This window comes from Tetrao urogallus (genome assembly GCF_951394365.1).
Source record: "Tetrao urogallus genome assembly, chromosome: 1".
NCBI lineage: Eukaryota > Metazoa > Chordata > Aves > Galliformes > Phasianidae > Tetrao > Tetrao urogallus.
In genome coordinates this window covers 96,959,090-96,984,082 of record NC_136813.1, presented here as the reverse complement: position 1 = coordinate 96,984,082, position 24,993 = coordinate 96,959,090, and the positions used below count along the sequence as shown (strand labels likewise).

Sequence of the window (24,993 nt, the reverse complement as noted above, 5' to 3'; positions counted from 1 at the left end):
TTTAAAAGAAGGTTAAGGATGTGTGACAAACTCAGAGAAGCTATGAAAGTGACAGTTAAGGACTTGGCATGATGTGCACCTCTCCTGCACTATTATCCCTTTCCACCTTTCACTTGCATGTGGGCAGAGACACCGAAGCCTGGAATCCACCTTCCATAAGCCCTGACTGCAGCAAAGGGGAGCAGCACTGTTTGAGCAAAGAGGGGTTAAATTCTGGGTAAGCATGGCAGGCTTTGGTCTGTAATCCCTTAAATAATGTAATAATATAATCCCTTAAATAACTTTTTTTTTTTCCCTATCCTGAACCTTCCTCCTCCCAAATCCGAGAAATTCACACACAAATTTTTGTATTTTAAAAACAAATTACCTTATTGCAATTTAAGTCCCATCCCTACTTCCATATACAGCATGATTTTATTAATGCTGTGCGTTATCCAGGCCCCGACCTTGCGGTGTTCCATTTGATTTCTCATGTGAGAGGAATTACTCACATGTATGTTTGCAAGACGGGCTTTAGGAGAATATGAAAATATAACTGCCAAAAGAGGAGCTGAAGAATACCCAGGGGGCCAGCTCTGAGGGAGCCCTGTGCCTGTCCTGCACACGACGTGGGGTGGGTGCTGGCTAGTGTCCCTCCCAGAGGTAGGAGTCTGCTATGTGCAATGATCACAAAAGCTCCTGCAGCTGGAGTATTCCTTCACATGACCTTCCAAAGGGGAGCAAGATGAAAAAATGACCTCTAAGTCACGGTTAAATCTGACCATCCCGTAAGCTCATTTGTTTTTCTGAAGAGTAAGCAAACTTTTGAAAGCCCTTGTACAAGTTTTACTGCAGTCCTGCAGCCTTACCCTTGACAACAGGTAATGACCAACAATAAGCTAATTCTAAGAAACTTGGGGGGCAGGGAGGGAGGAAAGGGAGTTAGTTTTTATTACTTTTAAATGAGTGTTTGATACATCATGTTGGTTCCTCTGATTAATGTTCACAGCAAAGTCAGCCATTGGAGTTGTAATGTTTCTGCAAGCTTCCCTACAGCAAAGCTTAGCCATTAATTCAGTGGCATATGTCAGCTCAGCAGAGCAAGGTCACTCTTCTCTTTCAAGGGGAACCTTTTTAGAAATAATAAAACTGACAGAAAGTTCTTTTTTGCATGCTTTATGTCACCTGAGGTTGAGTGCTGCAGTTAATATCACAGAGCTTATAAACATTCCCATCTTCAGCAGACTCCAGCCCCACTGGGCTCTTGGAACCTAAACTTTTTCTTTTTTTTTGAGTAATACAGCGACAGCTTTATGTGAGGCAGATATACAGTATATAATCCTAAATGAGTAAAAAATGAGTAAAAAATGAACAAATCTTTTCTTAGGTTCTTTAGAGGAGAAATTTTGGAAGTCACTAAGAGACTGCTGATACTGCAGTATGGATTTAGGATGCTAGTGCTTAGAGGAAAAGATTAAGGACCTTGGCAGTTAGGCTCCATCAATGCTTCCACCTTTGGCTAAAAGGGGGGAAATTTTAAAATGTTTCTGCTCCAGCTTCTTTCCATTTCATTGTCAACTGATGCTGCCAGTTGGAAATTTGTATAGGCACGTAACATAAAGGAGAACACAAAGTTAATTGATGTGTTTACAGAATCATTTTGAACTTGCAAGTAAATAAAGATATTTTAGTCATCTGTTACGACCACTAATTGCAACTTGAACTTATTTATCGGTATACATGTATTATGAGACATGAGAAACAAACTAACTGCTGAAGAATAAGATCCCAACAGTAGGTCAACTTCTATACCCCCTCATTATCTCCCTTCAGACATCCTGACTACACTTGATTAATGAACCCACAGTGAGATTAGCTGAAATTACCTTAATGGAGATGCAGTGCAGTGGAGAAGCAAAACATAGTGTAGTATCTATCATCAGTCACTGTGAATTTTACTGTTTCATCGAAACTATATGTCCATTTATTTATATTAGTTTTATCTTGGAGAACAATTACAATCAGAGAAAAGACTTTTCTCATTACAGTGGGTTACCTTTTCACTGTTTTAAAATGATAACCAGTGTCACCAATTTTTTTTCTTCCCTTCATATAACCTCCCTTGTCAGAAGGCTGAACTCCAGTGTTGGCTTATTGCCATCAATTGGCCAAAGTTATTTTTATTGTCCACTTGAATAAAGTACGATTAGCATTTCATTACAGCCTCACAGGCTTCAAAAACTAGACAAGCTTGCAGAAAATATGCTTGCAAATCTGTGGCATGCTTATTAGAATTTTGAGTGTAAATAAATAAATTCAATACTTTGTTGTTGTTGTTTTGAATCAGTAAGTAAGCTGAAAAACTGTTTCCAACTTAGATTTTCTGATTGATTTAGCATTGTCTTAGTGTACTAGATACGTAGATTCTGGGTATTCTTTGTAGCGTAAGTTCTGTCACTGCAGTCCTGGGGTGGGTAAAAATGTCTAGTCTCTCAAGGCAAGATAGCATCATGATTCTGTTCAGGTCATTTTCATGCCAGATAGGAATGAATGCAATCAACAGCTCATTGCGAGCACTGGTTATGGCAAATAGTACTCATCTAGTATCATCAATTCCCCTTTCTCTATTTGATTATCTCTGTTGGGTGTATCTGGCAGTTGGGTGATTGTGAGCACAGTTCAGTGGAAAACTGAAATTTTGTTGCATAAAAAACAAATCCACCAAACATTTGGAGTGAGTTTTTTGTTTTTGCTTTTTTTTTTTCATTCTGATGTGGGACAAAATTAAGGCTAATCTTGTGCACCCTCCAGGAAAACCATGCATAGTTGAGAGATACCAAGGCACAGATAGCAGCAAAGGCTTTGGGGTTATATGAAGTCCAAATTCAAAGCTATGCTTGAAATCCTCTGCAAATCTAGCCTATCACTGTAAAGTGAATTGCATTAGCTACAAGGCTGCAAGCTTTCATGAATGGTAGGAACATCTACTTTTCTCCATGCCTTCATAAAATAGCCAAAATCACAAACAAATAGTTTTCAAATTTTTACCCATGTAGACACAATTAGCAAGAGACAGTAATCAAGTAAATATAAACTCCATTAGAGAGAAAAAGAAAATCATGGAAATTCAACCAACAGACAATGTCAGCAGAGCCTTGCCAGGCACTTGTGGATAGAGCTGAATGACCTTTCTGTCACCATCAGTCATTTCAAGCACTCACTACACAGTCTCTGAGCTGTTCATACATCACTGAACCATATCCCCTTTTCAGCTTTGTGAAGCAGTTGTTGGAGTTAACATATGATCTTTAAAAGGAGGCAGACACACAGAAGAATGAGAGAAATAGTGCAGCTGTGGAAAATGAAAGCAGTTCATGAGTGGTAATATTCAACATCCTTTTTGCACAGGTGAAGGCAGCAGAGTCAAACTTTGTAAACTCATTCAGCTGTCCTGGTTACTTTGTCTTCTCATCTTCATGCATCTGTATTTGGCTGTGCTGCCAAAGCAGAGCTGATTTCTTTATCTTATTACTGCAGGCTGACAGTTACAAAGATCCATCTCAATCTTAAACACAACAGCAGAGGCAAAATATGAGACAGCACCATAGCTTTTCCATGCTTTTCTCGTCGAGCAATGCTCCTACAGAGCTTTACTTATCCCTGAAGAAGCCATTAGACACCTGACAGGAAAACTTAAGCTAATATAGTATCGGCCCCAGCTCTCGCTTGTGTGTCAACATACACGAAGGCACAGCCAACTTACCACACCTTCTGAATGTAATCAGCATGACCAAGTAGAGGAGCTCACCACTTCCTACAGTTCTCAGTAATTAACCTTTTAGCATCTCATGGAAATCAAGTGTGGGGTTACTTGGTTGTTCTTGTGAAGACAAGAGATTAAGACATAAAAGGGTAGGGAAAGGACTAAGACTCCATTCAAAAGATCTAAAGGTGCAAACATTAGATGGATCTCTAGATCTTTTTCTCAGAGAAGGGCTTTCTTGCTGGCCTCAAAGGTAGTGATGAAAGATCTTTCACTGCTGACATTCAGCAAACCGGAAATAAGTCAGTAGATCTTAGGACTGGCAATTAAGCAGCCTGAAGTCTGCAAACAAGTGAAATCATCCAATTTTTTGTGCATCCATAGAATAAACCAAATAAAAAGGGACAGTATGGTTTACAGTACATATTGTCAAAGAAGCAGCTTCACAGAAGTTCAAAATCTCCAGTCATTTTCAGGACTGGAATTTCAGTCTCAAGTTTGAGGGAAAAAAAAAAGAAAGAAAGAAAGAAAGAAAGAAGACTATGCACGTCCACTGTGCCAGTATAATAAGATACAAACAGCTAGAATTGCATGAGCAAGCAAATACAGGAAAGATTTCACTTGGGAAAAAGGTAAGAGATCTTTCATCCTCCTCTGGAATACCAAAACACATGCACACAAATTCCTTCCTTCACTGAAGTACAAGCAAAGGTTTCCATTATGATGGTTCTGAGGACATGTGACTTGCTAAATATTCAGAGCACATATAATCTGTAGCTTGGTACCAAGCAGAAAAATGACTAGAGCAAAACCACTGACATTGGTAATTTGTGGAGGTGAGTAAAACTATTTCTAACTACTGAAATAAAACCACTGTGACTCTTATAAGCTTTCAGAAGATTAAAGTTAAGGGATATGGTGATTTCAGAGGCCCAGAAGACTTTTATTTTCATTCCTGGAGTGAGTGAGAACTCCTTTAGTAAGAACTATTGGTTATAGGTGGATGGTTGGACTGGATGATCTTGTAGGTCTTTTCCAATCTTGGTGTTTCTGTGATTCTGTATTGCCAGAGATTTTCACAGCAAGCAGTTGATTCTTCTGGCTTGTTTGTAACCACCCACAAATGGCTCACACCTGCAGCTTTACAATTACTTCAGTGTGGATTTATACAAAACACAGATTACTAGAAGTATTGAAACCTACAAAGAACTTTAGGGCACATCCTCTATCCTGCCCTTACACAGCTACTGCTTTTTACAAGCGATGATGGGTATCCTCGCCCGTGTTTCATTTGGAGTACTTTGTGTTTCCTAGAAACACAGTACTGAAGCAATCAAGTGCTCAATAAAGATAATTAAAGAATTAGAAGGGAACTAATACTGATTTATATCACCTTGGTGTTTATCCCACCACACTTATCAGAGAGTACAGTCACAGTTGTTGTGATAGAGTTGAGTTTCCAGGAATATGTGGAGAATGAAATTTTGGGCAAGCTTCTTAAAATGCTATTGCTTGGTTGGAAAACAAAACAAAACAAAACAAAACAAAACTCGTAGTGTTTTTCACTATAAGCAAATTTCACATTATAGGTGCCATAGTAAGGCAACTCTGCCACAAAAGAGGCCAGGATGAGAACAGGCCTAAGATGCCTTTTCTATTATTTTATATGAGAGCTACTCAATAATTGCATGAGTCCTAAAGGAACCTTTATGTTGATCAAAATATGGTCTGTATATCCTGATCAGCTTCCCAACAAAGAGGAGGGAGATGGCTGTTGTTTCACCACAAAGATCCTGGACCATTACTTAATGTTTAGTGAGAAAATCAAATTCCAGGAGTTTCAAACTCTTATTAGAAGAGATAGGTTAATGTATATGCTAGGACAAAAAAGGTCTGAAACAAAGCTTTCCATGGCTGAGCAAAGACAAAAGATTTTTCTTTTTTCGAAATAAAATGTGGATATAAAGAAGGAAAAAAAGAAAACTGTTATGAGAGGAGCTGCAATATGGTTGGAGAACTTTCCACTCACACAAGAAAAATACCCCAAGGTTAACTCTAACCTTGTTCTTGTTTTTCTGAAGTCTGAGGGAGACAGGAAACACCTTCTGACGTGTGACGTGCAATCCCTTTTTCCCCATCTGCTCATACATGATTGTAACAGTATCATTTTTTCTTTCTCTGAACACTTTCTGAGAAAGGCCCACAGGTATTTCCACTACAAACCAGATTCTTAAAACTACTCCCCAGATGTTGTCATCTGCTTCTGCTTATTTAACAATGTTAAAATGGATTTTGACAAACACTCCTTCTTCAAGAGGCAATGGAGTAAAGACCTTTAATGACAGAACTACGTGTCATCTTTGCCTATGAGCATAAATTTGCACAGCGGGCAGTATGGTGCAAACAGCTCATCGCCTCGCATCACTGTTAGAATGTAACGCAAATGGAAACGAACATCACTTCAGTCATGGCTGTGAAAATTAGCATCTGTGACATTAGCAGTAGTTCATTTATGATACACTCCAAATTTCAGGGAGAAAGAAAAGAATTTTAAACTTGCTATATTTTCAGAACTCTGCCCATCCTTACCTTTGAAATAAAATTAAAAACCTCAGCTTTTACCACTCAAAGATAAAACCTAGTTAATATTCATTAGCAAAGAGCAATCTATTCACTGCAGATCTTGTCCTACAAAAGATATAATTATATGCTGAATTATTTTTGGCTTTTAGATTTGCTGTACCTATCTCCTATTGTCTCTTCAAGTATTTCCCAGTACAGAGTACTGCACAAGCCATCGTCTCAGAAAGCTGCACCACAAAACTTGCTTATAGCATCTGTCTGCAGTACAGACTCCAAACACATGTGATAAACATGACTTAGATTACAAAGCCCATAGAAATCAATAGGATCACAGCTAATTTATTCATTTACGTGTTTTGGGGATCAGGCTTTCTGTGACAAATATATACAAAAGTGAAATCCGGGGCTCATTAAGTCTATAGCCAAAATGTGCATGGATTTTTGTGGAGGCAAGGTTTTGTGTGAAGCTTATAAAAAGGAAAATTAATGATATGAAATACTACTAGGGAATAAGGTTGCGCAGTAAATGTGTGCAGTTTACACATTTAAATTGTAATGTGTGTAAACACAATGGAAGTAAAAATTGCCTTCCACTGGATTTGCCACTAATTTCTTATGAGGCTGAGAGTAATAGTTTATCACATCAGTAAGAGATTATTGATTTAATTAGAAGCTTGGACATATTTTTGCCTGAACAAAATGCACACGCATTGACCCTGAATTGTCTTACACCAGAAGTAAGCTGAGTTCCAAACATCAAGCACATTTGGAAGTGGAATAAGGAAACAAAAACGTCTCAAACCTTTAGCATAAACATAGATCATCTGTCATGTAAAATAATGACACAAGACTTTCTTCAGTCAAGCCAGAAAAAAAAAAAAAAAGCAAAAAATCTTATTTGCTTCAGCTTGAAGTAAAGCCAAGAATCATCAGGCAGTTCTCAAGTTTTCAGTGTGTAGGAATTTGAAAGAGAGAGACAAAAGAAAACCTGCTGCCCCGAACATTACACTGTGTGAAGTGCACAGTGCAGTGCAGGGATGTTTTGCAGATTATTTGCACCTTTCACTTTTATTTACACCTGGTCAAAAGTGTTAAACAGCGCAAAGTGGAATGTACCCTTGCTGCAAAATGTTTTTCTTTTTTTTCTTTTAGCACTGTTTTGTTTGTACAGTGCTGCCTGAAGTACATCAAAGAGACCATGTTTAATTTCTTCTAAACCTGCTTCGTGCTATTCCCCAGATGCACAGAGATCTGTAGTGCCATAAGTGCAGTGAAGATACAATCCAGGTGATGTTAGGGGTCCTTGACATCTTCTGAGTGAGCCACTCTCCTCTCCCACAGCTTTGTGAGCACTCTGGGGCAGGGCTGTACCAAGCCCTGGCTGAAACACATCTGGCAGCAATATGTTGCTGCAGACCTCTCCTACCAATGCTGCAGCAGTGCAGAAGGAATGCTTTGCCCACAGCACTCCACCTAGCACTGTGGGCACCGACTGCAAGGCTAGGTGCTCCACCTTGTGCGCATGACCTCAGCTGCCCACTGGTAACTGTGCAGCCCAGAGAGCCGCACGGTATAAACCGAGTCACATCTCAGCTGATGGAAAAGGACAGTGAGGGCTGAAGTGAAGCACCAAAAGAGAGCTGTGGTGGATGGGCTGATGGGAAGCACTCAGCTTGCACCATGATATAAAGTCATTTCAGGACTTGGGCAGACAGAGGTGTGTTAGGGAGAGGACAGGCTTGAAATAGAGAGGTTAGCCCTTTGATAAGGTTGAATTTCTTCTATTTTAGACTGAGTATTTTTAAGCCTCGGTACTTCTACTTTATAATTCAGCTACCTGGGCCTCAGCTTCTGTAAAATATATGTGTGCAGGCCCATAGCAGTACATGGAGCTACAAGGACAAACATCAGCAAAGGATCACTCTTTTGGTGCCTCTTTTGAAAGCATTTATCTCCCCATTTTCTCTGGAATGACAAGTGGTGTAGATTTTTTTTGCTCACAAATGAATATTATTTAGTTTCTGCTACATACAAATCATATAGTAGCTGTATGCAAAAACATGCATACACAAAAGCTGCAAGATGTGCATAGAAATTATGAACACAATTGCGGTGCTACAGAAATCCTTGCTGCGTAAGGAAAAACTGCAACACCAGTTCATCATGGCAGTGGACAGGTACTGAAGTTTTAATAATAAACACCAAGAGTTTCAAGATGTTTCTTTTTGCCTATGTAGCACCTTACACATCTGCAGAAGTCTCTGAAGCAATACAATAATAAAGCAAATGCATTGCACACAGAGAACAGGCAGTTAAATACTGAGAATCTGTATTGCTCCACTGGCCACCTTTCCACCACTAACAGTGGCTTTGTACCATGGGACAGCGAATTGACTGGGGTAAGGTTTCAGCATCAGCTTTACATGGTATTCCATCGTTATCAAAAGGCATAACTGTATGCCAGATACTCTTCATGGGCATTAAGTAATTTCACATTAGAAAACAATAAAAACAGGAGGATTAAAAATAAAATCTAGGTGTAACACTTGAATAATGCACAGAACTTGCCACAAACGTGATACAGACCAGTGGTCACTATCAGCAAAACTCAGCTGCCTAAAAAGATATTTTGGTTGTTCTGTTCGCAGGTCTCTGGCAGCAATACAGATTTTCACTGGATAATCTAGACTGAAGACTTTCTCCTTTAGTATATCCAGGACAGCCACCTGAAGAAGAGGTGAGACAGCCCAAGACCTCCACACTGATGATGACATCCCTCCCTGTGCGTACAGGAAGACGTCAAATACTGCCTACGCAGAACAGTGGTAGCCAGGAAACCATCCAGGGGCCCCAGTTGTGAAATTTTGTAATTTCTGTTTGGAGGTGAAGACTTGCACCCCATGTTACTCAATTCTGTATTGAGCAAGTTAGGTATTTGCACTGCTTACACAGTGCATATTTCCAAACATGCAACAAAAACCAAAAATTTCTCTTCTATGGGAGGGGGAAACTGTTTCCTCCCATGACATTTCTGTCAATAGCACATTCAGCAAAAGACTGCAATTGTGGAAAGTTTACAGAATTCTGTGCAAAAATGGGACTACAGTAGGTGAAGTGTTTCAAAGGACGTTACTAAGGCAGAAAGAAATCCTGATCTGCTTCACCAAAACCTTGCATTTTTTGCATAAAAATTTACCAGAAGTCAGTGCAGCAAGATCATGCAAGTCTGACAATCAGTCAGGTGTTTAGATTCTTTTTATCCCTGCTTTATACACACAGTGAATCAATATATGTATATACACACCATATTCAGAGACTTTATATTCACATAGATTCACAGATTTGAGAAGCCATAACACTAGCATTTGAGTAGCATGGAGTGAATTCATGAATGAATAACCAGCTGTGTGAAAGGAAAAAAAATAAATCATAGAATCATTAAGGTTGGAAAAGACCTCTAACATCATCTAGTCCAGCCATCAATTCATCACCACCATGCCTACTATACCATGTCCCTCAAATCATACCATTTGTTAAGGGAGATGTTATTCTGGAAGAAAAAAGTAACCAAAATTTAATTTTGCAAGTATTCAGTGGGCAGGAAAACAACACTCATCTACAGGCTCTATTGTGATCTTTTCACCTGACCTACAGCGTAGCTAGATATTAACTATACTTCTTCCCTTCCCTTAAGATATGAACAAAAGAAAATACATACCACAAACAAGCCTAATGCTTAAAAAGCATGTAAATCTATGGAGAAAGTAATTAAAGTATGTTTCATATCCATGAAAAAAAACCACTAAAAACATTAACTGTTAACAAATCATAGTCTAAAACTGCAAGTGGGACACATAAAAGCCAATGTCATGTAAAACCAAATGACATTCCTTCTGAAGAACTGCCTGCAATAGTCTCTTAGGATACAGGTGTCACACTGCAAGGTGTGCTCCCAAACAAAGACGAGAAGGATCAGTAAACTATTTCTCACTGCATTTCTTAGGATAGCGTCAGTTTGTCATAAATTCAGGGGGTAGAGGAAATTTTTGTGAGTGTCTCTGATAAAAGACTGATGAAGAACATGCAACAACAAACTCCAGTAGCAAGGCTCTTCGACAACACTATATCAGCTTTGTAATGATTTCTTGGATTGGACCGTTACATTTATAAAGTGAGTATATAAAAATAGACTGTTGAAGTTGCATTACTGAAAGAGTGCTGAGGAAATCCTGAAGCATTCAAGGTCTTATTTTTCAGCTTCACATTTTCTGTAGAAGCTGCAAAACCTTAGGAATTGCTCCACTGCATTACAACCAGTCCTGGGCCTTTCAAGTACATAAGCCCTCCTTTAAGGAATTCCTGTTATAATTTACTGGCAATAAAAATTAAACATTCTTACCTTAGGTTTTTGACTTTTCTCCTTATCAGACACATTAGATGGTTTTCTCTTCAACATTTTAAATTTAAGATTGTCTGACTGACGTGCAAAGTCTACAAGCTTGCAACTTAACAACGATAACAACGCGTACCGCACAAGGGTACACCGCTCACTGCAGTTCCTTGTTCAGTCAGGATGTGACCGTGCAGCTGCTTTGTAGAAAAGGCGAGCAAGTTGAAATAGCAGTTTGGGAGGGAGTGAGGAAGGAGAGGAAGTGACTGCAGAGAGAGAGGTGCACTAAAGACGAGTTGAGAATGAGAACAGAGTGCAGAGTGAGAAACTCTTTAATATGTATTCTCCTTTATGTCACCATCAGACCTCAGGGAGACTTTGCACAACCTCAAGAAATCAGTCTCTTTTCCCCTCTCATTTATCCCACTCAACCTCATGGCACTAACAGCACCCTTCATTTCAACTTGTGCTGAGACTCGAATGTGAAGGAGTGCTGCACTCATAAGCATCCAAGGATTTTATTCCCCAGCAGGTGTGTGCTATGCTGTGACACATGGTCCAGCTGGTTCTTAATTCCTCCCACTCACTGCTCTACAGCCATTCAATAAATGTAGCGAGGTTAAAGACCACTAAGTGGGAGAGAAAATTTCTAAAGCTGTCTTCTTTTCCATGGTCAAATAATTTTTTGTCTTTTTTTTTTTTGCCAGAGAATTTGGACATCCTGAAATAGCTTTTTCAGTTCTCTGCTGTCACTGATTAGGTGAAAAGTAGAAGGGAGAAGGAACAACTCTAGCAGGAGGTTTACAGCAGAGAGGCTACAATGAAAGTAGATACTAAGTGAGCTCTGATTGTCTGCTTCATCTTGTTTGATATTATTTGCCAAATTCAAACAAACAAGTGTTGAGTATTCTACAGAAAACTAGTTTGTTGTGAATCATGGAGTATAAAGTCTGAAACTATGAAAAAAAACCCATTGCCTTTTTATTGAAGATTCAGGCAAATTTCAAACTTAAAACATTTGAGCCACCCACAGAGTTTCAATGCTGCAGATGAACAAAGAAAACTATTCCTAAATAAGTTGCAGAGCTGAAAAAGTAAAGAAGAATTGGGTAAAAAAATATATATTTTTCAAAAATTTCTGAGATTTTTTCAGAAAAAAAAATAGTTTTCAAGACGATCTATTTGAAGCAATTTCCTCATACATTTTGCAGTTAAAATTTCTTTTAGCAAGCCTGTGAAAACATCTTCCAACAGATAGCAATTCATGAATCCTTGTGGATCCAAACACTCAGTGCACACACCCTGGTAAAGCCCTGTCTGTTTTTTCTGTATATGTATTGAACCTTAGCCCAGCACCCAAAATGTTTTACTTCACATTTTAATTAGAACTACATTCCTTCTGTATAGAGCTGAATTTTATTATCAATATGATATCCCTCAGAGTTCATCAGCATTATTATTAATTAAATATTGATTATTAATAATAATTATTATAAACTCCAAGGGATATATAATTCATCACTATTGTTAATAATAATTAATTGTTAATAAAACCGATGAGGTTTATTAACTCTAAGGTATATTTTTCTTTCATATATCTGATAACAGCACTTGAAAAGTCTATTTAAGTTTCTAACCCTAAGGAGGTTTTACCATTGATATTTAATCAGCCTTAGTAATTCAGTAAAGCCATATGTTATTAAAAATGCTGTACGTATGTTTTACAGTAATTAAACCCTATTATTTATCTACATAGCTGTACATTGCAGTATATTGCTTTTCTTTTTTATCTGATCCAAACCTGAGGATTAAATAAGACTGTGCAGATCATTAGAATGTGATTTCCTGTCTCAGGCCACTATTAAAATCTTCATGATTAATAAAATGGGAACTCATCTGACGAGTAATATATGAGCTTCCTTTCTGTAGAATATTTATTGTTAAACAGGAAGAAAGAGGCCATTTCAAGAGATATAGTGCCCACCCATATCTATTTCCTTTCCTCATCCACATATCAGAAAAATTATAGCAGCTTGAAAGCTGACCTGATTATGTTCTTGCCCTTGGAAGGTTGACCCGCACTAGTTTTAAAAAGTAACTAAGTGAAAAAAAAAAACAAATGTATAACAGGAAGTTAACCAATACATTTCAAAGAGGGCTCTTCTCTATTAAAAAATAATAAAAAGCTTGGTGCTTGTATTCTCTGTATTTCAAGATGTATTTTCGAAGAGGAATGAATACCTACGTAAAATAGCAATTAAAATTCTCATACCTAATTTTCTATTGGACATGATTGCACATAACTTATTCCATTTCCTTGCTGGTCTTTGGACCTCATCCAAACTGCAGCAAAATCAATAGAAGTTTTGAAGATTAATTTTATTGGGCTCAGATTTGAGTCCTCCATCCTGAAATACCCAGGTAATGCTGCTCTCCACTCTGCAAAGTCCAATGGGAAGAAAAGTGTTCCACTTAGTAATTAAGATGACCCCTTGAGAATGATTCCTTTCATAAAAGGCAATATACGTTATAGCTTATTATTATTATCATTATTCAGTTTTAATGAGTGGTCCATGATAAATAGTCCTGGATACTCGAGTGCTTTATGTGTCTTCCACCCACACAGTATCAAATGCCACAATAGTGTCAAAGTCCTCACTGGCTCCATCCAGTTATCTTACCTTGAAAGAAGAAACTTCCTACAGTCTACACTGTAAGCTCATGCTTTCAGTATTTTATTATTTTTTTATTACCAAAAAGTAGAGCAAAATTAGAATAAAGAGTTTAGCACAGTAGCCAAAAAGCAAACAAGATGAAAATTCTGTATCAGTGCATCACAGAAATCTGGCCCAAGTTTAAATGGAGACTTAGATAGCTTACATTGCTTTCCCTTATGCTAAGCAATTCCAAAGTGTGTTAGGCTATTTATTTCAATTAACACAGGGCTTCTATAATGTACCCTTTGCTTTTATGTCCATGCCTATACTCTGTCTGGCCTAGGTTGCCTAGATATAGCAGAAAATCCCAGAATAGCAAATGGAACTGAGAGAATAATTTGCAGTGAATAATTTACTTAACAATTTTAGTCTTTTATTTCCTCAAGGAATGTTCAGGAGCAGAACACAATTTCCTTAAGTGTATGTACTAATGACGGGTCATAACACAGCTAGATACTTCCCTCTCCTGGTCTAATCTGTGCAAGAGCCAGTCACGGTTGCAGCCACTGTTACTTGTCAGTGCAGCTCTCTCCATGAACCACCACAGCAAAGATGCAATAGAAAGTAAAGAAACAATTGTGAAAAAGCAGAGTTGAGCCTTCCCACCCACAGTAATAACCCATGAAAAAAGCCAGATATTGCTGCCTGCGTTGATTGTATAAGCATTTAAATTAAACACTGAACCTTGAAGCTCTGACTTTTCCTTGAGCTTCTGGGGAATGGAGTTGGAGTTCCATCTTTGTATCTATCCAGCACTCAGTGCAGTCTCATCACTGTCAGCACCCAGTACTGAAAATTGGTCCGTAACGCCTAGAGGATTTTGTTCATGAAATGAGGTCTGTAATTTCCTAGTGAATAGGCTCCTCGGTGCTTTTTGTCATGAGGAAAAAATGAAGTAATATAAACTCAAAATCTTTGAGAGACGAGACAGGATAAAAATATCTTAGGCTTATGCTCTCAATGTGGCAGAGGGTTGACACTATATCAAGAATACCTCACTTCCTGTATTAAATATGGTAATTCTTACGAAACCTGTATAAAGTGGCTATTCAACAAACTACAGGGCTGTTCAGAAAGTGACGCCTCCTATTTTATTATGTCAGCCCACGACATCAGAGGCGGATGTTGGCAGTATGGCAGTAGAGGCTGAACCTTCCCACCAATTTTCCATTACATGTTGCTGCTGTGAAACAGATGGCAGCAGAGGGGTAGTCTGACAGAACAGCATCTGACATGGAAGTGCATTTGAAGCAAAGGTGTGTCATTGAATTCCTCCATGCAGAAAAAAAAAAGGTAGCCACTGACATTCATTTATGCTTACTGAATGTTTCTGGAGACCAACCAGTGCATGTGAGCACAGTGATGCAGAGGTACCTTTCAGCAGTGGTGACAGCGACAGAGGAGCACTTCCACTGATACAGCTCTTCACAAGTGTGGCATGCAGGCTTTTGTTCACTGATGGAAAAAATGCATAGCTAGTGGTGGTGAGAATGCCAAAAAACAGTGTTTTGTACCTGAGAATTTGATTTATCAAATAGTGTCATTGTGCTTGTAATTTCCATGGAAATAAATAAGAGGCATTGCTTTTGGAGTGACCCACATAATAACTGAAGTTTGCTATAAACACTTTGTCTTCTCCAAATAATTAATGTTAGAAACAGGGCTTTTTTTCTTAATGCCTACTGAAATAGCATCAGGGAACAACAGAGTGGACTCCAAATCTGTTTAAGAAACAGGGCACAGAAAAGCAGGAATATCCTCATCATGTTGAGTCTTGGGAATTGCGAATTCAACTTTTCTGACACTCTCAGGCTTCCTTTTCTACCTGAAAAAAATATTTTCACAATTCTTTCTTTTCTTATTCTAATCCTTTGCCTTTAAGGTCAATGGAGTCACAAAGAAATATGGCAGGGACAGGCTGTAGAACATCACTACCAAAGCTCCACTGAATTGAAAGACATGTCTAGTACAAAAAGCTGTGCCTAGTGGGTAAGAAAAAAGAAAATGTTTCAAGGCCAGGCCCTCCAACTATGCCCTTGGCATGCTCCCAGTATCACCTGGCCTAAAGGGAAAATGAAGCACCAAGAACTTATCTCAAACTTTGATCCCAGCACATTGTCTTGCATGAGCAGTAGATGAACAGATCAGTCATACCTGCACCATGTCAGCTTAGCACTAACACCAATAAAAATCTATACTACTTTGACAGACGGATTCTCAAGGAGATTGGGTTTCACCTATTGAACAAATCCCTTTCTTACTGTCTTTAAGAGTAGAGCCAAAGTTGTATCTATCTCTTCCAGGTAGTCCTGGTGGGAAAGCTCAGAGTCAGCAAGGTTGGTATCTTGTAAAACAGCCACAGGCTTACCCAGCATCTGTGTAGTAATTTTCAGCAGAAATATGTGCGTCACTGGTGGTTTTCTTGTACAATTTATTGTAAGCAGAGCACAGTTTATAGCCTGTGAATTATAGAAAGTAAGTGGCGAGACGCTGCTGCTGTGGGTTCAGGCATGCTGGTGAATTGCATGCTGTTTCTCAGAGTGAATGTTAAGTTGTAGCTCAAAGCTACATTGCAGTGTTTGTGCCTAGGACATCTCAGTGGATTCTGTTAGTGAACACTGAGATTACTAATCAGACACAAGGACATTTTACTCCACATAATTTGCAGGCTTATACAACTGTTGTTTTATAATTATTCAGCTGATGTTTAGCCTCCCAGAAATCCATTTACAGATAAAGAATGACAGTTGCCTTGTGTATCTATTCAGAAAGCTCAAATATGAGATTTGAGATAAAGGGAACAGATACAACAATAAATTTAGGCTCTCTGTTCTAATCTCTTACACAGAACATGACATGCTTCATTCAGCATTTAGAGGACCGGCTTAATGCATCAGCACTGTCAGTGCAGCAGGGGATTTTCTCAAGGTATGTATACGATGTCTGCCTATCTCTGATTAGAATCAAGATCAACAAAAGTAAATTCCGATTAACTGTACTGTGCAGCCTGCTGTCAGGAAACTCTGTAGTTTGAGCCATCTTTTACTAGTAAACACCTCCTGCTGAATATCTTCACTCATGTCAGAATGTCAAGATGCTGTGCCACCACAGCATTAGGATGGTTCTTTAGATGCTAACATGAAAAGGAATAAAGGGTGGCATTTACTTGCAGGGCTTCACTTTCGTTTTGTTAACCAAATAAAAGGTTATTTCTCTTTTATTCCTTGAATATGTTTTAAAGTGGGAGAAAATAAAATTTGAAAGTGAAAGAGAGGGACAAATTTGGTTTACATATAAATCTTACGAGCAGGAGGTGGACCGACTTTTTACACAATCTGACAGTGATAGGACAAGGAGGAATGGCTTTAAACTAGAAGAGGAGAAATTTAGGTTATTTGTTAGGAAGAAATTCTTTACTCAGAGGGTGCTGAGACACTGGCACAGGCTACCCATAGAAGCTGTGGTGCCCCATACCTGCAGGCACTCAAGGCCAGGTTGGATTGGGTCCTGGGCAGCCTGAGCTGATGGGGGCAGTCCTGTCCATGACTCTCACTTCAATGCCTGAATCTCACTGCAGGGATTTCTGTCTTCTGCTCTGGCAGGCATAAATGTTTCACCCAGTCTGTCAGCTACCTCTCCACTGAATGCTGACACACGGTGGGCAATCTGTAGCCAGCTGAGTTTCACCATGCAGAAGCTGAGGCTCTTTTCCTGCTGGAGTTCTACCAGGTGATGTCTCCCTTTGCCACTCATGGTTTTGCCCTGCTTGTGTTGCTCAGGTCTTCGTGGGATACTTCAGACTGAATGATCACAATTGAGCAATTTGCCCTAGGCCAGCTGAGCCTCACTGGCAGGGAAGAAAAATGGTCTTAGCCCATCAGTGGGATGAAACACATTCTCATACATTTGTTTCATTAAGATCTGAGATAATGTGTATTATCTGAGGCTGTCTGTTGGCTAAAAGCACTCAAAGGGACAGTCATAGTACTCAGTAGCTGTCAGGTAATGACCTACGTGTCAGTAACTTGTCTTTGGGGAGAGAAGGGAATGTGCAAGGGAGGATATCTCAAAACTCTGTGTTGTGGAGAGAGAGATGGAATGTTTTGCCCCTTCACAAACCCCCCACTTTTCTTCAGGATTTCCTTAATCAACCTTGATTTTTTTCAGAGTATTATTCACCCCTTCCCTTCTCACTTTCCTACAAAAAGCATGAGCTTTTAAAGTCAATCCTTGCAAATCAGGAGTCTTCTAATTACTTCTTATTCTCACTTATATGATTCCTGTTATTTCTTCTACACAAATTGTCCTGTGTGTTTTCTATCTCCTTGTCCTTGCTGCTGCCAATGAAAGCAGAAGTTGATGTAAAAGAGATGAAACTTATCCCTCCAACAGATCCACAATTTGCTACAAGCCTTCCTGAGCTACACAGCAGGAATTCCTGGAGAGGAAATCTTTTAAACAAGTTTGGGTTCAAGCACCCCGACGAATCTAAATTATAAAAAAAAAAAATAGCACTCTCAGGTAAAATTTATCCATTAGATTGAAAAAACAAAAATCAAACCCAAGAATGCAGGACTTAGGGAAAACAGAATTAAATGCTATCTGTGATACTTCAGTTTCACTCCTTTGCACATGTTCTATGATAAAGTTTTAATAATGTTATTATTTACCATATTTTCTCTGCTGTTTGATTCAGTGCAAAGGACTAATCTGAATGGAGGCGTCAGAGTCTGAACTCCTGCCTGTGCCACAAGTTGGAATGTGCATTCTTGCTGGTGCACCAACTATCTGATGTGTAAAATAACATGCTGTCTCCATTTGCCAAACAAAGCCTGAGGCAGATAAGTTGTCTAATATCACACAGGAGGTCGTAGAAGTGCAGGGAATTGAATTGGCATTGTCTACATCCTTAATAACTGGATCTTGATTCACTGAGTTAAGATAGCTGAGTGCTGCTATGGAGTACCGGAATATTTATTTCATCACTATTTTTCAGTGAAAAGCTAGGAAAGTTTGTTCCTACTTGTTTACCTCACCATTTATCATTGACTGACTGCTGTACTCCTCAGTTTTCGGCCCTGTGGTTGGACATGCAGAAAATTTCAGTGAACATAACTGCAAACAAAGTTTTAGGCGTTCGACTTCAAGGTTTTTGGACTGAAAAATCTGAATAATATCTTGGTTATTTTAAAATGTCATCCATATCAATTGATTTCATCATTTTCCACTTGTATAAATCTATCTGTAGGATGTGAGCGATCGTCTGTGTGTATCTGTGATCTGTCATGTGAACCACTGCAGTGGCTAACACAACAGTCAATAACCGAGGCCACATGTACTCCTGCATTGTTACACTGATTAATTTTTACAGCAGTAATTAGGAAGCACAGTTCATCTGAGAGAAAAGAAACTGTGTTTTAAAACACCTACAGAACCCAGAATTAAATATCGAAAGCCCATAAAGATACACAATATAGTCTGCCCCTATCTGAACTCCTGATTTTCCCACTTCCCACACACTATTTGTTGTCATTTCTTATAGTATGCTATTAAGTCTAAGTTGTAAGTAGAAGTGAAAAAGAATTTTCATGTCACTTACCTAATTAATTTGGTTCTTTTGTGAAAAATAGTCAGCCAGATTTCTTCAAATGGATTAGAATGTAAGCACTTCCAACAAGAATTATGCTATGTTAAAGTTTCCAATTCATTTTCCCTGTATATTAGTGAAGGAGAACTTTTTCAAGCAATTAAACATCTATAGAAAGTCAGTCCAGAGATTTCATTACTATAGGTGAATTCCTTTCAAAATAATATTCAGATAGAAGTAATTTACTGTTTTTAGTAGTTTTTGAAAAAAACAAACCTAGGCTCTATTGTTTAATGATCATATTTAAAAGACAGAATTAGAAATGTGTAGCAACATTTTATTTCAAATCTTATTATTTAGAAGCCGTTCTTTATTTTACTCACAATTATTTTTTCAAAGCTGGATGAAAAGCCAGTATTCAAATTCCATTTTCAGTTTCTAAAAAGATGTTTGAAATTATGCAAAAAATGCCCTGTTTTTGGACAGTGTCACAACAGAAGAATTTCTGCAGCTGGACTCAAAAATAGGTAGGTCACTCCAGAAGTAATGCCTCTTATTTATTTCCACGGAAACAACAGCAGATACAACGAGTACAATAACGCTATTTGATACAGCAAATTCTCAGCTACAAAACACTATTTTTGCAACACAGTCATCACCTTTAGCTATGCATTTTCACCAGCAGTGAACAAAAGCCTGCATGCCACACTTGTGAAGAACTGTACCAGCGTAAGTAACCCACTGTCACTATCAGCACTGCTGAAATGTACCACACTTTGCATCACTGTGCTCATATCCACTAGTTAGTCTCCAGAAGCGTTCAGCAAGCATTGATGAATGTCAGTGGGTGCCACTGTTTCACATGGAGGAATCAGTGACACACCTTTGCTTCGTACGTACTTCCATGTCAGACACCATTCTGTCAGACTGCCCCTCTCCTGCCACCTGTCAGATGGCAACAAAATATAATGGAATATTGGTGGGAAGGTTCAGCCTCTACTGCCATACCACCAACATCCACCTCTGATGTTGTGGGCTGACATAATAAAATAGGAGGCATTCCTTTTGAAGCAGCCCTGTACTTTTATTCTAATAACACAGCAGCCCTGGAAATCTTAATGTCTTTCTGGTACTGAAAATCCTTGCTAATCCATTTATGCTAATGCTGAGAACTGGTATCATGCAACATTACCAACACTTCTATGTGAGGGAGACAAAATCAGAGCCAATTTCCTCTAATTTATGAAAAGCTTATTTCACAAATAACCTTTAGCAGAGTACTTTAAAGTAAAGAAAGGTGTCTTACCAAAGAGAATAACTAGCCTAATCAACACTCACAAAACAAGACAGGAAACATGATCATCTCCTGAGCCAACTTAGTAGTTCCAGAAAATTAATATTCCCTAAATGGAGTCATTTACTTTAGTCAGGGAAGTAGACAAGGAATATGAGACATTTTTATATGCATCTACCGCTTACGTATTCTTGTAAATTAAGGCAAATAAGAATCCTTGAGTCATCCTAGGTTGTGGCTTCCTTAATCCTACATTCAGTCAAATCCCTACCAACTTTGTCAAGAATAAGGTATACTGAATTAATGAAGATTTAATATTTTGACTACAGAAGGGAAGTTTTTCACCAATTTAGTAAGCAGAAAATTGGGCCGAAATTTAAGTTTCAAAAGTGAATCTATGCAGAAGTAAAACTTCATTACGCTGTGTAAGGAGATAAATTGCGCTTAAAAAGTTCCAGTATTGGGTAGATCTCAAGGCACATGATGGCTTCATTGGTCAGAACATTCCTGCCAACATCAGGAGCTAATGCATTAGCACAGCACAGGACCAGAATACAGCCTATAGCAGCTGATTTCAATAGGAACACTGCTCAAGCAGAGTAATGTATACTGTGTTTTGCTATGTATGACCTATGGGAAGAAGGGACAACTTTTAATATTTTTTAATATTAAAATAGAAAAATGCCATTTATAAAATACTGGACTGACTGAAGATAGCGATCTGCAAGACAGATAATATTATCATAGCATAGGCATATGAAACAGCAGACAGGCAATACATCTGATTTTCTCTTGGTATGCAAAAATGCATCATTTTGGCAATTCTAAAGAATGCTAACAGGAAGTCATCCTTTCATCAGACAGTTGGTTATCAAAAAATGCACTTAGCTTAATTATATTTTAACTCTTAATCATGTTTCATGAAGCAGGTACTATTTCTTTTTCCTATCATGAATTCATATGAAATTTACAAAGAATAAATATCTGAAATGCACAATTTTCCCTGCAGTTTTAACAATTACATTTCCTTTCATACTTTATGCACAACAGCAATCAAAAATAACCTTTCATTTCTCTCTCCAGCTATAGCTCTGCATTACATAACAGCTACACTGAAAGCAACGCCATGAAATCAGTTGAGGTCAAGTGAAATGCTCTTCTGCAGCTATCTGAAACAATATTAAAGATGCTGTGGTATTTTAAAGGTATCTTTACTTTGAATAAATTCACTTAATTCTCATTTAGCCATATATATTCTAGCAAGTACTACCTATCAAAACATACAGAACAGCCCAGCAACATTTAGAAGGAAAAGTTTGAAATTGTTAAGCTTTTTAGTAGTTGGGTACACATACTTCTAAGATTAACAGAAAATGTGGCATAATTCCCTACATAGCTATGAAAATTTCAGTAAGGTATTAAAAATATAAAGGAGGACAACAGTTACCATAGTGAAGAGCAGTAGCATCAAATTTTTCATGTCTTTAAAATCCTGCTCTGAGAGTGCATATTCAAGTCATTGCAGAGAAAGACACTACATTTCTAAATTTTTCATACTGCTATGTAAGAAGGTGGCTAGAATCATTTTGGGAAGCAGAATGACAGCAGCAGGCATACCATACCAGCACAGCTCAGTGATGCAACTGTAGCTAGGCTGGAAGAGTGAATATTGAGTAATGCCATCCCAAACTCCCATTCCCCACATACAAAGCCTGAGGGATGAGTCCTCCTCTCACTTTAAGAGGTGATTTTCACTCTGTGTATTGTACTGAAGCAATCCATACAATATTTAACAACTTCCTGGTATAACATTTTCTTAAATAAAGCTCCCGATGATAGGAGATGTAGTAAGATTCCATAGATGCTGGAAATGAGAGATCTACAGACATCAAGAAAGACTGCAGACATTAGGAAAAATAAGAGCTCTCAACTTCATTGGTGTTCATGTCTTTTCAGGTAAGTTAATATTTTGCTTAATATTTCTAAGAAAAGTAAACGGTGAAATTTCAGCCATGGATCTTGACTTTTCTCCAATTTTAAAATCAGTGCCACTTCAAGTTCACAAGCATTTGCCTTTAACAGACATATAAATATATCTCAATCCCCATTCTACTCACAGGGCTTAAAATTCAAAATAACCCTTAACAGAGCTATGGGACAGGGTTTGAATCAGGAAACACTGAGTGCCTTTGAATTTAACCACATGATAGATTTAGATGTAGCAATATTCTCTTTTGTCTATCAGCCCCAAAAACACCGAGGGGTTTCTAGCTGTCTCTTGGCCCTGTAAGAAGTAAAAAAGGTAAAAGGCTGAGCTGTGTGCACTGATGGGGATATCATAGTAGCAGTTGAACGTAGGTCAAAAAAGAAACAGGAAACCTGATGGGGGCTTACAAGTGAAAATATGACAGAGAAGCAGCTGGAGACAGTTACATTTCTTAGAAAACCAGTCCTGTTTTCTTTCAGGTCTCAGCCACAGCTTACCATCTGAACACCCATGATGGTCCTGACTGCTTTCCAGCCAACATTTCAGCAGCTGTTTGCTTCTTTTCAGGGCAAAGACCTTGAGCCTCAACAAAGGTACAAGTGAACTGGACTTCCATAACATCAACAGAACAAGGAATTCATAATAGGCGAGGCTCTGGCTTCCTATTCCACCACTGAAATAGAACAAGAGCTGCAGATTTGAAAAATACCACTTATTAGTGGTACTGAAATAGCTACAAAGACTAGAACTGCTTAAAACTGGTGTCTCAGAAATGCAATTTTATGTATTCTGGGCGTTCTTATGGTATTATGTTTGCACCAAATAATGATTCTACATGTAACTGAGAAAACTTTGCTAAGAGTATGGGCAGAAGGACATAAACTGAAAGAAATACGATCAGAAAACAGTGAAACTTCCTCAGAAAACTGAGCACACACACACACAAAAAGCACATTAAAAACAGTAGTTCTACGGCACAGGAAAAAACTGCTGCCTGAAATGAAGAAGAAATCCCTCAGCTATTCTCTGAGCAGAACGGGTCAAAAGCAGTTTTCAATTTTGAAGCACATTTTGCTGGAGAAGAGCACTGTCTGTCCCTGGTCATTACTGTCTGTCCATACATTCATGTCCTTCCTCCATACTCCACTAACCTAGAAAATAATGATCCCTAGTACACAAGAAATCCAACAACCTGCCTAGGCCTCTAGGCATTACACAGCACCTCTTAGAGAGCCGTGATGATCAGGAGAGCAGTCATGGCACAGAGTGCAGGATGTGAACAATCATACCAAGCAACCAAAGCTGTGAGAAGGGATCAGGAATCAGGGCCTATTAAGTAGACCATGTTTGGAGAAGTCTGAATGTCAGTAAAAAGAGCTGAGGAGAAAAGTGTTTCTTCAACAAAGAAATTAGTATCAGAACGTGCATGTCTACTAAGGATCAGAGGGTAATGATGAGAAATGGTTTGTCCGGAAAGCAAGCAAGTCAGAACAGAAGGGCAAAAAGCCACGTGGTCAATGAAATAGAAAGCCACAGCAATAATTACAAGGCTATTTCTCTCTCCAGTATACTGTGGTAATATAAAACAATCTGCAGCATAGTAGTTTCTTTATCTAGGATAAATTGCCTCTTTTTTGCTTTTTTCAATATTTTCTTAAATATATTCATCTACATTCCATGGAAGAACTATTTACAAGTTACTTTTTATACCTAAAATAGCAGTGATGTCTTTAGCGCAATTTCGACCAGTCCCCAATTATACTGTGAACAGCTGAACAATCCAGGAAAAAAATGACCTATGTCTAATCTAACTTTTCAGAGAGCTGCTAATGGTGGCACTGTGGCTATAAAATGGTAACATAGCACATTTGGTTCATTATTTAATTAAAGGCCAGAAATACAGACTTCTAAAATGTTTTCATGTGGGCAGGATGGATGAGATAGGAGCTAACACAGGCATTTAATGTGTGCTCCGAAGGAAGACTAGCTGGAGGAGTTTGGTGAGTGTTGTAGCTGACAGTGCAGCCCTGCTCTCACAGTTCTTGCTTACGTGACCAGTTTGGATAACCTCTGCCAGCCTTTTGCTGATTTAGGTGAAACAAACGTTGGCAATACAGAACGCCATAAGGAAGGCTGTGTAAAGAGCAAGGGAGTAAGAAAGGAAAGAAGTCTGAGGAAGAAACTAGGAGAAGGCAATTAAGATCATTCATTAATTTTTCTCTAAACAGCAGTTTCTCTCTAAGAGATCCAGGTCCTTTTTTTCTTATGATTATGGGAGAGCATTAATGATTTACTATGTATACATCAAGCTTTATAAATCCTAGGCTCCATTAGATTTGTATGGGTTAACAAGATGAGTCAAGATAATATGCATCCTAGAGATTTACCTCTGCCCCAAATTAAATCAGCCACAGTTTGCTAAGAGAATAGGAAAGTCTTGAACCTTAGTCTTACATATACCAGTGTTGACAATTTTCCTTAAGTTAGGATGTAATTATTAGCATTTCAGTATTACCTCAGACTATCTACTCCCTATCATGCTACAGACAACAGAGCAGTAGCCAAGCCAAGATCAACCAAGAAAATGAAATGTTGCTTTACTTTTAGAATCAGAAAGAGTATTATGCAAAATATCGGGTTTACTCTAGTAAATAAATCAACATCAGAAAGAACATCTGCATCATCCTCTGTCA

General features: G+C 38.4%; 1 protein-coding gene across 1 annotated transcript in view; it reads right to left on the bottom strand.

Moving 5' to 3' along the window:
• SAMSN1 (SAM domain, SH3 domain and nuclear localization signals 1) overlaps positions 1-10,781 on the bottom strand; it is a gene marked incomplete at both ends in the record, with an annotated part of 31,067 nt that extends 20,286 nt beyond the window's left edge. Inside the window, one exon of the mRNA XM_079533633.1 lies at positions 10,725-10,781. Within this exon, the coding sequence (XP_079389759.1) occupies positions 10,725-10,781 (57 nt within the window). The remainder of the gene's footprint in view (positions 1-10,724) is intronic.
• Positions 10,782-24,993: the final 14,212 nt, after the last annotated feature.